This window comes from Prunus dulcis, chromosome 2 (genome assembly GCF_902201215.1).
Source record: "Prunus dulcis chromosome 2, ALMONDv2, whole genome shotgun sequence".
Lineage (NCBI taxonomy): Eukaryota > Viridiplantae > Streptophyta > Magnoliopsida > Rosales > Rosaceae > Prunus > Prunus dulcis.
In genome coordinates this window covers 7616142-7631956 of record NC_047651.1, presented here as the reverse complement: position 1 = coordinate 7631956, position 15815 = coordinate 7616142, and the positions used below count along the sequence as shown (strand labels likewise).

The 15815-nt window shown below is 40.0% G+C and overlaps 1 protein-coding gene and 1 pseudogene across 1 annotated transcript in view; one reads left to right on the top strand and one right to left on the bottom strand.

Moving 5' to 3' along the window:
- Positions 1-862: 862 nt before the first annotated feature.
- LOC117618033 lies at positions 863-4413 on the bottom strand (annotated as a pseudogene).
- A 482-nt stretch (positions 4414-4895) lies between these two features.
- The window catches only part of LOC117618032 (rust resistance kinase Lr10-like), a 16738-nt gene continuing 5818 nt past the window's right edge, over positions 4896-15815 (top strand). Inside the window, exons 1-2 of the mRNA XM_034347662.1 lie at positions 4896-5616; positions 13564-13569. Coding sequence (XP_034203553.1) covers positions 4896-5616; positions 13564-13569 — 727 coding nt within the window. The remainder of the gene's footprint in view (positions 5617-13563; positions 13570-15815) is intronic.

The following is a 15815-nucleotide window of genomic DNA, read 5'->3' as shown; positions in this document are numbered from 1 at the left end:
TGGTTATGGTTTTTCATGACTAGCAGTTGACTAGTCATAAGTATATTTGGTCAAGGTTTAAAGTGTGTGAAATTGTTGTGTCTACTTGAATAGCATTTAAAAATTTACCCCTTGTCACCTAAGTACCAATTTCACAAATAAAACTCACATTATGTAGATTCCATGCTAAAATCAATAATTCAAATATGTAAAAATAAAATAATAATAAAAAACCTGCATATTCTATCAAATACAACATAACAAAAGTCCAATTTTTTTATTTTTTTATTTTAAAGAAACAAAAGTCTAATTGTGCTAAGGGTAAATTGCGAGAATGGTCCTCAAACTTGTATGCCCGTTACATTTTGGTCCTTAAATTAAATTATTAGTCCAAATGGTACATAAACTCTATTTTAATCGCTCATTTGATCCAACCGTTACATTTTTTGTTAAATGTAACCAAATTTTAGGGGTAAATACGACTTTTCATAATTAACAAATAAAATAGGATTAAAATAAATACAAAATTAGAAAATAATTGAAGAAAAAGAGAGGAAAAAATCATGAGACCCAAACCCCTCCCTTCGATTTCTTCTCCCCTATTCCAATTACTGAGTTTTTATTTTATTTTTTATTATTTTTTTATTTTAACGTACGAAATGACCAATTTGCCCTCATATTTAACAGCAATATTGACAGAATGTAACGGTTGGATCAAATGGGCGATTAACATAGAGTTTATGTACCATTTGGATTAATAATTTAATTTAGGGACCAAAATGTAACGGGCATACAAGTTTGAGGACCATTCTCGCAATTTACCCTTGTGCTAATTCAGTATGTCATCTCCCTTGCACATCAAGATTGCTATATATTACATTGTTTAATCCGCATCTACAATCGAAACGATTTCTGTAGAATTTGTCACTGTTGACGCACTTGTGGTACTTGAATTGTCCCCAGGAACAACTTCTGGCATCTGTTGTGGATATAAGAAAGGCTTTGGAGGCATTTCAAGGCTCTCAATTTCTCCTTCAAGCATCTCAACTGCTTTATTCATGGAAGGACGGTCACTAGGTTTCATTTGTATGCACCACAATGCTACAATCATCATCTTCTTTATGATCTTCTCTTCCTCATCTGTGGCGTCTCCAATTTTTATGTCCTTTCCATCACTCAATTGGTCAAAAGCCCATGTTGGAAAGTATATTAATTGGTCAAAAGCCCATGTTGGAAAGTATATTTGGCTCGACTTCTCTATGGTTGCATTTAAATTCTTTCGTCTGCCAGCCATTTCCATCAATAGCATTCCAAAACTATAAACATCAGCTTTGTATGAAATACCTCCAATGTTTTTATAGAATAACTCTGGTGCTATGTATCCGAGAGTTCCTCTTGCTGCCGTCAAAGATACAATACTATTATCTAGCGGGCATAGCCTTGCTAATCCAAAATCAGACACCTTGGGAAGAAAATTCTCATCGAGAAGAATGTTATGAGGTTTGATGTCAAAGTGCAGAATTTGCATTTCACATCCTCTGTGCAGATATTCAATACCACGAGCCACTCCAAGCGCGATTTCAAACATTTTCTCACAATTCAAAAACATAACTCCCTTGTTGAGAAAATAAGTATTTATCAAGAGATCCATTAGGCATGAAGTCGTATACGAGAGCACGCTTTGAACCCTCAACACAGAAGCCAATGAGTTGCACCACGTTAACATGGTGAATCCTTCCAATGGTAGCAACTTCGTTGATGAAGTCTTGCCCATTAGCGTTGGACTTACCCAACCCAACATCTTAATGGCTACAAGGCGACCACTACGAAGCTTTGCCTTGTATACAGAGCCATAGCCTCCTTCACCCAATTTTTCCTTGAAACCTTTGGCCATCTTTTTTATGTTTGAGTAAGAGTACCTTACTGGCATGAGCTTATTGTTCTGCAAAAAGTCTTCTATATTGTCATGCATTGACAAGTACCTCCTTTTCCATTTGTATATTATTAATGCAGTTGCACAGGGAAAGCCAAACACATATATGACTATGTGCACTATTCCTGCGCAGTTCACAAAAAGTGGACTCAATAGAGATATTAATTGATTGCTTCAATGCTATCAACATTTTCCTTAGTACAACAGTTTTCATTAGTCAAGGGCCCGGCCATCTGGTAACATTTTCGTGTTTAGTTTTTAGTTGTTACTTTTTTAGCAAAGATGGAGAAACAATATATGGGAGAAATAATGGAGAAAGAAGAGATGGGGAATGGAAAAATGAAGGAGAACGTAATAAACAAAAACTTGAAAAGAAGAGGTATTTGAAACTGCTTTTAATTAGTTTTCTTATTGTGCAACATTTCATTCCATTTTCTCCTTCTCCTCCTTTCTTTCTCATTTTTTCTCTCTATCTCTTTAACTTAAAAACCAAATGTTGAAAAGAAAAAAAATAAAATGGTTATCAAACGAGTTCATGCTTTTCTTCTTCAGTTATCAATAGCTAAAACTGAAAAATGCTACACAGTAACTGATTTCAAGTAGTTCACATTACCTAAGTAAGGGATTACACAGGTTAACGGAAGCAGATAAAGGGGGATTCCCCTGTAGCACTCATGGGTGAGCCCATAGAAATACAAAGAGATTACCCAGCCTGCAACACAAGTGAAAAACTCGATCATAAATTCATAATTCAATGAAGTACACTTTGATGAATGTAATGCCGGATTAAGAAACTAAGTACTACACATTTGAATTATATGTAAGTTGGATTGGAGAGTCGGCTACTTTGCCTGGTATAGAGCGTATGAACTCTAAGATCTTCTTGTACAAATGTTCTGCATTGCAAAAGAAATAAGATTCATATTTGCATACAAAATGATCATAATACATATGTATATATTAGAAATCAACATGTCATAGTCTCCTGACCACCAAATTATTTGAAGTGAAAACACCATAAACTAGCCTCCCGTACTTAGTTGATAAAAACTCTCTTCCTATTCCTTTGACCAGTATCTCTAACATAATATATCTGTAGTAGATGACTGTAATATATCAAGCCGTACACAAATGGAAGCAAAAGCCTATGTGTCCTTTCCACACACGAGAACAGCATGTTATTTGACAACAAAATCTAGTCAATGTGTAAAGAAAAATACAATCAAGAGAGAAATTGACAACTAAGGAAATTAACCAAATATGAAGAATTAAAGTCAAATGGGTGGGTTCTACCATTACTTGGTTTGAGGAACCTCCAGACTTGTGATCTCTTATTTGAGGAATGTAACATGTAATTTTTCTACAGGCATGATCTTAGGGGACATGTGGTACGATCTATCAGGGGTTATTAGGTTCCTGCCCCCTCTTTACAGTTGAGCAGGTAAGACTACTCAGTTAGTCCGAGGACCGAGCCTGTATGTATAAATAAATTCGCCTAATCCCCAACGACATGGTCCCATTTTTTTGGGTACTATTACTTATTCCCTCTATCAATCAATAATACAATCGGCCGTATCCATATCCGTGTCCATGCTTCTTCACTGAGGAGAGAGAATACATATGTTGACTCTAGATAGCATTATTGAATAAGTGAAATCATTAACAGATGCACTATAGTACCTTTGGTTATTCAAGGGCACTTGGTTTTACTCATGTTGTCGAGCGTGCAGTTCTCCTTATGCATTCCACATTTTAAGTAACATACAGCGTTAAACCCATGAGAGCTCAAAGCCACGCGCCATTTCATTATATATACCTTCACAGGACAAGTTCTGGTGCAGATCTGTAGATGTTGAAGATGACACCACAACCATTTGTGTTATTTTGCAGGACTCCCCCAAATCGAAGGGACTTATTATGGAGCCATTCAAGCCAATTATGACATAAGAAAACATTCTTAAAGTACTGGACAAAGAAGAACTGGCAGAATTGTTGATGCATGGAGCTGTATCAACAAGGCGAGGAGAATGCATTGGATTTGCACAGCTGATAAAAATTATCGGCACTTCACGTATTACTAGACTATACAGTCGGAGTTCTTGAATAGATATGTCAGTAAACTGAAGAGCGTAGGAGAAAGTATTTCCATCACTAAGGTTCAAGGAGGTTAAAGAGTAACGTGGGTTGGAGAAGTAGTTGTCTTTCTTCTGAACACCAGCATCCACAACTCGGATTGTCCAGTCACTGTAATTGATCGCCTTTACGTGATACTTTCCCGAATACAAGCATATTATGGTAACATTTTCCTCACAATATAGCTCAAAAGTGTTGTAGCCACATTTTTTAAGGTCTCCATTTAAATCGAATGGAGACCTTATGTTAATATTGCCACAAAAGAGGGCACTATCTTCCACGGTGGATGTTTGGAAACAGAAGGAAGGAGGAAGAAGGAGAAGGAGAAGGGCTATGTGTACAGCAAATAGGAGACTTCCTCTAGACATAGTGAGAGAGAATATTAGGAGGAAGGGAAGAGGTATTCAATCCAATAGGAATTTATCAAAATTATGGAAGAGGACAGATTAATTAGACAACTTAGGTTCTAAACTTTTGGTTATGGCAGATAAGAAAGGAGGGACTTCAGAAATGACCATTTGGATTTTGGGCCCTTGAAGGCAAGCGATAAGCTGTTCAGTCAACCAAAAGCGAAGTCACCCCAACAGAGAAAATTAAATATTAATCCTTATGGAAATTAAATACTAAACCCTTGTTGGTTTAGTGGTTATCGTTTCTGTTGGTTTAGTATTCAAATCATCTATCCCTCGTTGATAAAAAAAAATTCAGTAAATGCCTTTGAACCAGTCCACACATCAATTCAATCATATATATATTAATGCTAAATATTATATATCCGTATCTGTCGTACACAATCAATAGGTAATTTAGCAAGAGAGCGGAATGCTAAGCCATTTTTTTGTTAGAAATAATGCTTCTGATCAACTTCTTATGCTGGTTGCTCATAGTAGTAGATGTAGATGCAGTGCATCGTGGAGTAGGCCTTGAAATTTGCACACAAGCAAGATGTAAACCGGACGGCCCAGCCATCCGATTCCCATTTCAACTTAAAGGTAAGCAGTCAATCCATTGTGGTTACCATGGCTTTGATCTGTCATGCACTAATGACAACGAGATTGTGCTGAAGATGCCAGCATCATCTGACAACCTCTTCGTCGAAAGGATTGACTACACATCTCAGGAGATTGAAATATATTACCGAAGTAATCACCCACCGAGAGAGTTTTTCGACCTCAGTTTATCTTCCTCTCCCTTACAGTTTATGCCTGGACCACATAACTATAATTATACCCTATTCAGTTGTCCATATTTAGAAGAAAGATTATCCTACGGTTTTTGTCTGATTAAACTGGGACCTTACCAACTTGACAATCCTGAAAACCAGACATACGCTGTCAACGCTCAATGTTCTGTTGATAGAATTCCCCTAGTGTCTTGTACCAAGCTGCATGACTATACATCAATTCCAGACATATCAACCTTTGCAATGAAGAAAATTATGAAGTTGCATTGGTCCAAACCATCATGTCGACATTGCGAAGAGATGGGCAAGGCATGTAGATCAAAGATTAGTGAATATAGTCTTGCACATGTTCAGACTGCAGAAAGCGAATGTTTAGATTTACCTGAAGGTATAATTTAACTAAACTTGGCTTTGTTGAAGTACTTTGAAAACAAATATTATTTATTTTCAGTCATTCGATCCGATTAGTGTTAGCATTCACAGACTATGATCTGTCATATTTAGTTTTGGATTATTGATAGATGGAGCTCATTTAGGAAGAGAGAATTTAGAGAGAAAACTTGGAGAAGAAGAAGATGAAAGATCAGTCTATTCTCTCACTTAGTCATGCACAATCTGTGCATGACAATATAACAGTTAGAAAACAGAATATTCCCTTCTTACATCATCCAATCTAACCAATGATTAACTATCCTATGAGATAGCTACACTTGGCACAATTCTGCTACACCTAAGAATACATCTCAGCTGTCCATTGGACTGTGATCCAATGGTTCACAGTTTAAACAATAAACACAGCCAAGCACTTATACTTTAACACTCCCTTCTAAGTGTTTAGCTGAAATGATTCCAAGCTTGCTCCTTAGATATTCAAACCGATCCCTTGCCAATGCCTTAGTGAAGATATCTGCATTCTGCTCTCCAGTTCTGCAGTATAACAGATCAATCTCACCATTTTGCAAAGCATCACGAATGAAATGAAATCTTCTACTTATGTGTCTTGTCCTGTGATGATGCACAGGATTCTTTGTTATTGCAATTGCAGAAGTGTTGTCACATAGAATTGGAGTAGCCTCAACTTGTTCTTCACCAAAATCAGATAGAACAAATCTTAACCAGACTGCTTGAGCTGTAGCTTCAGCTGCACTAACATATTCTGCCTCTGCAGTAGATAGTGCTACACTGCTCTGCTTAACAGATGCCCAAGAGAAAACACCTGATCCAAGATGAAAAGCATAGCCAGATGTGCTCCTCATATCATCTTCACAACCTGACCAATCACTGTCACAATATCCAACCAGCATTGCCTCTTTTCCTTTCTCATATGCAATGCCATAGTCTAGAGTACCTTGAATGTATCTAAGTACTCTCTTAGCAATTCCCATATGTTTCTTTGTAGGTCCATGCATGTATCTAGCTAAGAGACTTGCAGCAAACATGATATCTGGCCTTGTTGCTGTCAGATATAGTAAGCTTCCAACAATCTGTCTGTACACCTTTTCATCAGCCTGTTCACTTCCATCCTCCTTGGATAACTTCTCATTCATAGCTAGTGGAGTTGATACTGCTTTACAGTCTTTTAAACCAAACTTGTCCAACAATGTTCTTGCATATTTTTTCTGATGCAAGAAGATGTAGGGCTCAGCTTGTATCACACCCAATCCCAGAAAATGGTGCAACAATCCCAGATCAGTCATTTCATATCTTTTCATCATTTCAGTTTTAAAGCTCATCACCAATTCTCAGAACTTCCTGTGTAGATGATATCATCTACATATAGTGAAACAATTAGGATTCCACTTTCTGCAGCTTTCACATATAATGTAGCCTCACTAGGACTCTTTTGAAATCCTGCAGCTGTAAAATATGAATTAATTTCTTCATACCAAGCTCTTGGAGCTTGTTTGAGACCATAAAGAGCCTTCTTGAGTCTATAAACTCTGTCTTCCTTGTCTTTAACCACAAATTCTGGAGGTTGATCCACATACACCTCCTCTTGTAACACTCCATTTAGGAAAGCTGACTTTACATCAAGCTGAAACAACTTCCATCTTTTCTGAACAGCCAAAGCTATTAGTGTTCTCACTGTATCAAGCCGAGCAACAGGTGCAAATGTCTCATTGAAATTAATTCCTGGCTTTTGAGTGTAGCCTTTAGCTACTAGCCTTGCTTTGTTTTTCTGAACTAATCCATCCAGATTTAGCTTGACTTTAAAGATCCATTTGACTCCAACTATAGGTTTATCAGATGGCATTTTTACCAATTCCCAAGTTTCATTCTTCTCAATCATCTCAAGTTCAGCTTCCATTGCCTTTTGCCATGCTGCATCCTTGACAGCTTCTTCAAAGGTTTCTGGTTCAATGATACAGATGTTGCATCTTTCATAGATCTCTGTAAGACTTTTGTATTTCAATGGGGTGTGGTTAATATCTTGAGTACCTGTGTGAACCACAGATCTTTCTTCATTGTCTTCTGATAACAACTCATTCTCAACTGAATGTTCTGCTTGCTTCACAACTGTGTCATTGCTCCCTTCCTCCTTTTCAAACACAATTTCAGTAAGTGGCACTGAAACACTGCATTCTTGCTGTGCATTCCAATCCCAACTAGCTTCTTCATTAAATACCACATCCCTTGAGATAATCACCTTTTCAGTGGCAATGTTATACAGTCTATACCCTTTCTCACAACTGCCATATCCGAAACACACACCTTTTGCTTGCTAAATCGAGTTTCTGCCTCTGTGGATTTGGAACATGTGCATAGCACAAAGATCCAAACACTCTTAAATGTTTAAGTCCTGGCTTTCTCCCACTATAGGCTTCAAATGGTGTTTTCTTGTCCAAAGCTTTAGTTGGACTTCGGTTTAGAACATACACTGCAGTATTAACAGTTTCTCCCCAAAACTCAAGTGGCATGCCCTTCTCAAACATCATATACTTGGCCATCTCTGTAATAACCCAAAACAAAATATCTAAAAAGTAACAAAATATCTAAAAAGTAGGATTAATTTATTCTACTCAAAAGATGATTTTGCCCTCGCATATTTTAATAGGGGAAAATTTGACGTTTTGATCGAGAAAGAATTTGGTGATTTCGCTTGCGCCGTTGCGTAGAGCACGGCAAAACGAGTCCGTAGACACGAAGTAGACTCAAATCGGAGTTGTAACGAAGAAAATACGGTCAAAATACCGCGAAGGGCAAAATGGTAATTTGGTCAAAAAGTCAGATTTTTATCCATTCTTCCCTTCTCTCTCCTCATTTCTCTCTCCTCTCTCTCTCTCCCCCCGATCCCGCACACCAGCCGACCTCCCTCCCTTCCCGACGTCGCCACGGCCGCCACAGCTTGAGCCGATCTCCGAGACCGGTACCAAACGAACCACCACTCGACCGTCGTCCTTCCACGACCCGTCGCCGCCCTTGCCGTGGCCGGAGCTTGCCGGAAATCGCCATTTTTGCCGATTTTCCAGTTCAAACTTTGAGCTCCTCGTTCTCCCTCAATTCTCCACCAAATTGATCGAGTAAGGTATGGTTTCTCAGCTATTTTTCGTGTTCTAGCTGATGGATGTATGGGTTTCGATCGATTTTAGCTCTAGAACATTCGATTTTTGACTTGAAAATCGGCCTAAACTTCAGCCGCCGTGATTAGCCTTTTCCGGTCACTTTTTGGGGTATGTCCAAGAACAAAAGTGACTCCAAATGGGGTGTTTTACCTAGGATAGGAGTTTGGAGTCTTGGTTCCGAGTTTTTCCGGCAACCCAGAAATTGCTTTGGACACCCAATCTGCCCGCTCGTGTGGCTGCGCGTGGGCGAGGGTGGTGAAGTGACTCTGTGTAGTTTTGTGATCCTCGTGTCGTCACGAGTGGGTAGAATTTCGCGGATCTCAATTCGGAGTCCGTTTGAGCCCCGAACGGATTTTCCATATCGCGCGATCATTGGGTGCAGTGTCGTCAAGCCGTTGCACTCAATTTTGGATATGTCGTACTACATGATTCCAGAATCATGTAGGATTCGACGGATTGCGAATCGGAGTCCCGGATACTCCGAAATCGCGAACCCTGGAGCTAGGGTTTGGAGTTTAAGCGATAACGCAATTGTGGCTAATCCGACCGTCCGTTTCGGACCAAACTCGCAGAACATGGTTCCTTCTCTATGAGGAACCTTCAGAGAAGTCCAGATTGGCCATCGGAGATGGTGGACCTCACGGGTCCTTGATTGGCCGGTCTGGTGGCTGATCGCTTGGTAAAGCTTTGGGTTTTCCACAACCTTTTTAAGTATCTGAAAAGCTAAAGTGGGCATAAGAGTAACTTGGAATGAGTATATGCATTTCTAGGAGCCGGGGGCAGGGTGTTTAATTTAAATTCTTTATGGGTAATCAGGCACCAGAGGCCCGACGGGACCACAGGAGGGACCTTCAAGAGGTCCAGCTAGCTCGGACCAGTAGTGAGTGGACTTTCTTTCATAAAGACTTTTATATAAATAAGTTATATAGATGATTTCTATAAATAAGATTTCATACGTGATTTTATATAAATTTTATACAAATAAGTTTTTATAAATGAGTTTATCTGAATAAATTTCAGTATCTGATTTTGAATAAGTGTTATTACATATTTTCCGAGCATGAAATGTAACGTAAAACATCTTTCTCTTTATATTATTCAGTTGAGTAGTAGACTTGAGATTTGTGATACAGAAATGGCAGCTTACCTCATATTTACCAGATTACAGAGACTTATCAGGTTTTTCTAAAATAGTTGTTTAGAACCACAATGTACCCGCCTTTTTATTTGGTGATTACCCTCAGACGGACCGATGTCTACGGACATCCAGTCTGTTTACAGTTCAGTCAGTGCACTTGACATTGCCTCACGAGTTTCGGGGACGCTCAGACCGTGAGTGCCAAGATTTGCGGCTCGGCAGACTTGGTGTCCCGAGACCTGCCAGGATTTGCGGCTCGGCTGACTCTGTGTCCCCGAGACCTGCCAGGATTGCGGATCAGGCTGACTACGGTCCCATGTATCTTGCCAGAGCGGCTCGAGTCGACTTGGTGTCATCGAGACTTGCCGGCGGATCAGGCTGACCATAGTCCCCCTGTATCCTGCCAGTTTGCGGCTCGGATAGACTGCGTGTCGCCCGAGACCTGCCAGGGGAATTGACGGATATGACAGGGGTACAATTAGGTGGTAGTTTCAAAGGATTTTGAGTTTTTATCCAGTTATGACTTTCAGTTATTTTATACCAGTTTCTTTGATATTCGCGCATTTATATCTTATATATATTTGTTTGTTCAGTTATACGAGTATATTCATCAGTATGTTTTTACGTGCTTATTTGAATACCTTGTATTGAATTATAGACAAACCATCGATTTATACCCTTACTTATTTTTAAATGGGGGTTATTATGGTTATAAATTGCTTCCAAGAACATTATTTTTTTTGTCCACTCACATTTTCAACCTGTTTTTCGCCCCCAGGCCGTAGAAGTGCGCAGGATCCACCACCGGGTCATCCCTAGATTCCATGCCACCAAGTAAGGTAGAGTTTTGTGGAAAAATCCCCGAAACCCTGTAAACTTTAAAAAATGCTCTGATATCTAGTTTTAGTGGAAAACTGGAGGTGGTGAATACTTGGTTATTCTATTCTGGCAGTTGGGTGAATTTATTTGCTTGTTTAACATGTGGAAGATTTTGGGTTTGGTCAAATTACAGGGGAGATTCTGCCGAATTTTCGGCAGGAGTCTAAAGAAAGTTTTATTCGTAGTTGTAACAGGAAGGGTAAAAAGGTCATTTGTGCCCGACATTCGCCAGGTGTCGGACACGCACAGGACTTGGTTCGAATTCCAAAGTGGAATTGGGATCGGGTCCTGTCAATTTGGTATCAGAGCATAGGTTTTACTTCATGTAGACTTCGCACTCTGTGCATCCTTGTTTTCTTTTCAAGTTGGGCCCAAATGGTGGTGGTGTCCATAGTGAAATTAGACAGTTATCCCGACAAAAAGGGATGAGATTCCCAGGTCGGGCAGGAACTGCACCGGTATCCGAACCGGTAGAATAATTTTTCGTTAGAAGCTCGTCAGGAGCCGTACCTACTGCAACTAGTAGGCAGGGAGATCCAAATGTCCAGTAGACCTTGGAGCTGTTAGCTCAGACTTTAATCGAGATTGAATGGCCCAGAGGTCCATCCGTGAGATAGGTGGATCAAGTAAAAAGGATTGAGGGCTATAAATTGGGATAAGGGTGGTACCTAATAGTAAAAGAGGATTGAATTGGAGGAATAGAGCAGGTCATGGTTGCTCCATAGAAGAGTAGAGTATTGGTGGGAATTGGTTAAGAAGTGATACCAGAATCTTTTGACTCGTACTGGACAAGCATTTTTAGAGCCACATTTGATAGTCAGCACTACCCACAAGTCTACCGAATGAGTGGATGCAGGAGTTTTTGCAGCTGGATAGGAGATAATGGCTGGACTAGAATACGAGAAAAAGGTTTCACATATTGTTTTTCACTAGTAAAGATTGAAAATAAGAGGTAGCACCTTGCTATGATGAGGTTAAAGGCCTCCATCCGAGATATTGTGAGCAGTTAGTGGTTGATTAATTTTGGTGACGTGGTGATGTCTACTCCAGCTAGGTAATGGACAGATCACAGGGTGCACTCTGTGCACAGGATGTTGAAATAGGTAAGACTAGTCAGGGAATGGTTAGAAAAGGTAACTACAATGGTGATTACAGTTCCAGGTCACAGAATGGCCGCACGTATGGAGGTCTGGATTTAGTTCCAGTAAAGGTACCAGCCAGGATAGTAGTATTGGAAATCGTTCTGAGGCTGGTGTAGCCAGAAATAGTGGAAGATAGTTGTTGTCAGGATTTAACAGGAAAAGTCGCCTTAATGCGCCAGGTATGGTGGGTACCGTTCTGGGCCCTGCCAGTGGAGTACTACTGGAGGAGATTCTTATGGACAGTCTAGATCTTTTTTAAAAAGGGATTGCCGCTGTTCCTTAAACATAGAGAGATCACTGCTACATTGAGACAATTATGCAAGATAGATTACAAGAGATACCATAGCATGGAGGTTTGGTCCAGCAGGTAGGCCCAAATCAGTGTGGCTAGTTGAGGCAGCAGTCAGCCGAGGGGACGTAGTGGCAGTTTTAGGGCCACAGATAGACGGTATAACATGTCTCAGCAGGAAGCACATGCTTTACCTACTGTAGTTACAGATTGGATCCCCTTCGGCATGGATGACTGGATATCAGCTTAGGGTAAGATTGATTGACCAGATACCGTATCTCAGAGTTACTTTTTCATTAGGAGATTGGGTTTATTCTTGAGCTTGCTCCAGAAATGAAACCTATTTCTTAGGTAAAGTACAGAATGATATCAGCAAGTTGAAGAAATTAAAGACTCAATTACAGGAGTTGGTAGCGAAGAGATTCATTCAGTCTGGTTTTTCTCATTAAAGGACTCTAGTGTTATTTAAGGAAGGAGATGTCATCATGAGGTTATGCATGGACTCAAGATAGTTGGACAAGATCACAGAAAAGAAATAGATGTCCATGGTCTCGCGGTAAAGTATTGTATAATAAGCTAAAAGGTGCCAAGGGATTTTCTAAAAAGTGACCTGAGGTTTGGATAACTTCAGTTACGAGTTAAAAAGGAGTATGAACCTAAAACAGTGTGTTGAATGAGGTATGAGCACTATGAGTTCCTGGTCAGGCCATAAGAATTAAGGAACGTGCCAGTTGCATTTTGGACCCCCCTTGAACAGAGTGTTTGGGCAGTATTGAGATCGCTTCGTGATTGTGTGCCTAGAGGACATTTTGGTGTATTTTAAAAGACAGAAGGCCATATGAAGTATTTAGCTTTATGCCAAGCTAAGCATGTGTCCATATTGGGTAGACAGAGAGAGTTTCTTGGGACACATGATTTCTACTGAGGATATTTTTGTTGATCCTCAGAGAATTAAAGCAGTAGGAAATTTGGTTACGGCCGATCAGTACTACTAAGTTACAGAGTTTTCAAAGTAAACCGATTCTTATTGTCGCTCTGTGGAAAGGTCATCCACCATGGCGACACCGCTCATTTTCTTTGGCAAAGAAAGATGTTAAATTGGCATCATCAGATAAATGTGAAGAGGGTTAGGTTAAACGCAAGGACAAGCCAAACACTGTTTGCTTTCAGTACTTCAGGAGATTAGTGGGAACTTGGGTGCTATAGTGTTATTTACAATAAGAATTGGGGTTTACGCTGATACAGTATGGTAGAATGAGCGCTTATGCGTCTCAACAACTAAAGGAGTAGGAAATCGAAGTGTTTATGCAGGAAATGGGAACAGACCATAGTAAAGTTTAGCCTAGCAAGTTGGTGGCAGTATTTTATAAGGAAATATGCCAGATCTTCACCGATCTCACAGGATTTCAATATTATTTTTACTGGAGGAAGTCAGAGCTAACGGAAGAGTCAGACTACATCACTGAACATCATCTAGGATAAATTACTGTGGTTATAAAGATACTCAGTATGAAATTCTCAGGAGAAGTAGCTTATCTCCGAAGGAAATATTTATCAGTAATGGTAGGACTGAGGAAATTCAAAATGGACTAGATATGACTAAACAGAAAGCACCGTTAACCACTCTTCAGGAAAGATCAGTGCTAGGCACTCAAATATTCGCAGGATACTTTCAGAATCTTGAGTTGACTCCTATGAGAAAGAGTTGAATTATAGGATATGGAAAGTGAATTTTCAAAATAGAGGTAGCTTCTTATGCTGAAAGACATAGTAGAATCTGCCAGTAAGTGGTAGTTCAGTGACAGAAATCACCAGAGTCCTTACAACCATTTCCGATTTCTGAAGGGAAGCGGGAATAATGTACGATGGACCTTGGGTACAGCCTCATTGAGCACAAAGAAAGCAGAATGGAGTGTAGAAACTTAAGAATCGAATCAGCAAGCTTATTTCATTTCTGCCGGTGAGAGCCAAGTATAGTGTGAACGAAACGACAAGGATCTCCACAGATAAAATTGTGAGACCTTATGGAGTACCAGTCTGTATTGTAGAGAGCGAGAATTACAAGCTATGTTCTGTTTGGATCCAGTTAAAAGAAGCTTTTGGGACCCGATTGCAGTATAATATTGCAATTCACCCCCTGATAGACGATCAATTTGAGAAAATGACCTAAGATTTAGAAGGGTGATTGAGACGTTGTATGCTACAGCTTTGGAATGATTGGGGTGAAAAGGCACCACTTTAAAAGTATGTGCCTCAGAGGATAGTTGTCAGACGAATTGATCTTCCTTGGAGTACAAATCTCAAATGTATTACTGGAGTCCATAACTGAAACATTTCCAATTGATGCTTTATACGAGACATAGCACAGGCCACTCAAGTATGAAGATGGAATAGTAAACAAGGTTTCTGGATATCTGAAAATATTGTAGGAAATAAAGAACCTTATTGGATTAAGCAGAAAAAGACTCAAGTGACCCAGGATTGGCTAGGAGTTATGCGGATACTAGAAGAAGGATCTTCAGTTGGGTATTCTTCGATATTTATCGCCTGAGGAAGATGTAGTGAGATTTAAGGAAGCAAGGGAGCCAAATCCTAACTATATCGGACCCAATGAGATTATAGAAGGTGTGGGAAACAAGCAGTTCAGATTTTGGAATGGAAAGTGTTTAACTTTCAGTAATATATGCAGTGTAGTAACCTGAGTTGCAGATATAGGAGCAGTCCTTCCTCCCCTTGAAATGACAGGGATGTAAATTTCAAGGACGAAATTTTTATAAGGGGGTAGATTGTAATAACCCAAAACAAAATATCTAAAAAGTAACAAAATATCTAAAAAGTAGGATTAATTTATTCTACCCAAAAGACGATTTTGCCCTCGCATATTTTAATAGGGGAAAAATTGACTTTTTGATTGAGAAAGAATTTGGCGATTCCGCTTGCGCCATTGCGTAGAGCACGGCGAAACGAGTCCGTAGACACGGAGTAGACTCGAATCGGAGTTGTAACGAAGAAAATACGGTCAAAATACCGCGAAGGGCAAAATGGTAATTTGATCAAAAAGTCAGATTTTTATCCCTTCTTCCCTTCTCTCCTCTCTCTCTCTCTCTCTCTCTCTCTCTCTCTCTCTCTCTCTCTCTCTCTCTCTCTCTCCCCCCGATCCCGCGCGCCAGCCGACCTCCCTCCCTTCCCGACGTCGCCACGGCCGCCACAGCTTAAGCCGATCTCCGAGACCGGTACCAAACGAACCACCACTCGACCGCCGTCCTTCCACGACCCGTCGCCGCCCTTGCCGTGGCCGGAGCTTGCCGGAAATCGCCATTTTTGCCGATTTTCCAGTTCCAACTTTGAGCTCCTCGTTCTCCCTCAATTCTCCACCAAATCGATCGATTAAGGTATGGTTTCTCAGCTATTTTTCGTGTTCTAGCTGATGGATGTATGGGTTTCGATCGATTTTAGCTCTAGAACATTCGATTTTTGACTTGAAAATCGGCCTAAACTTCAGCCGCCGTGATTAGCCTTTTCCGGTCACTTTTTGGGGTATGTCCAAGAACAAAAGTGACTCCAAATGGGGTGTTT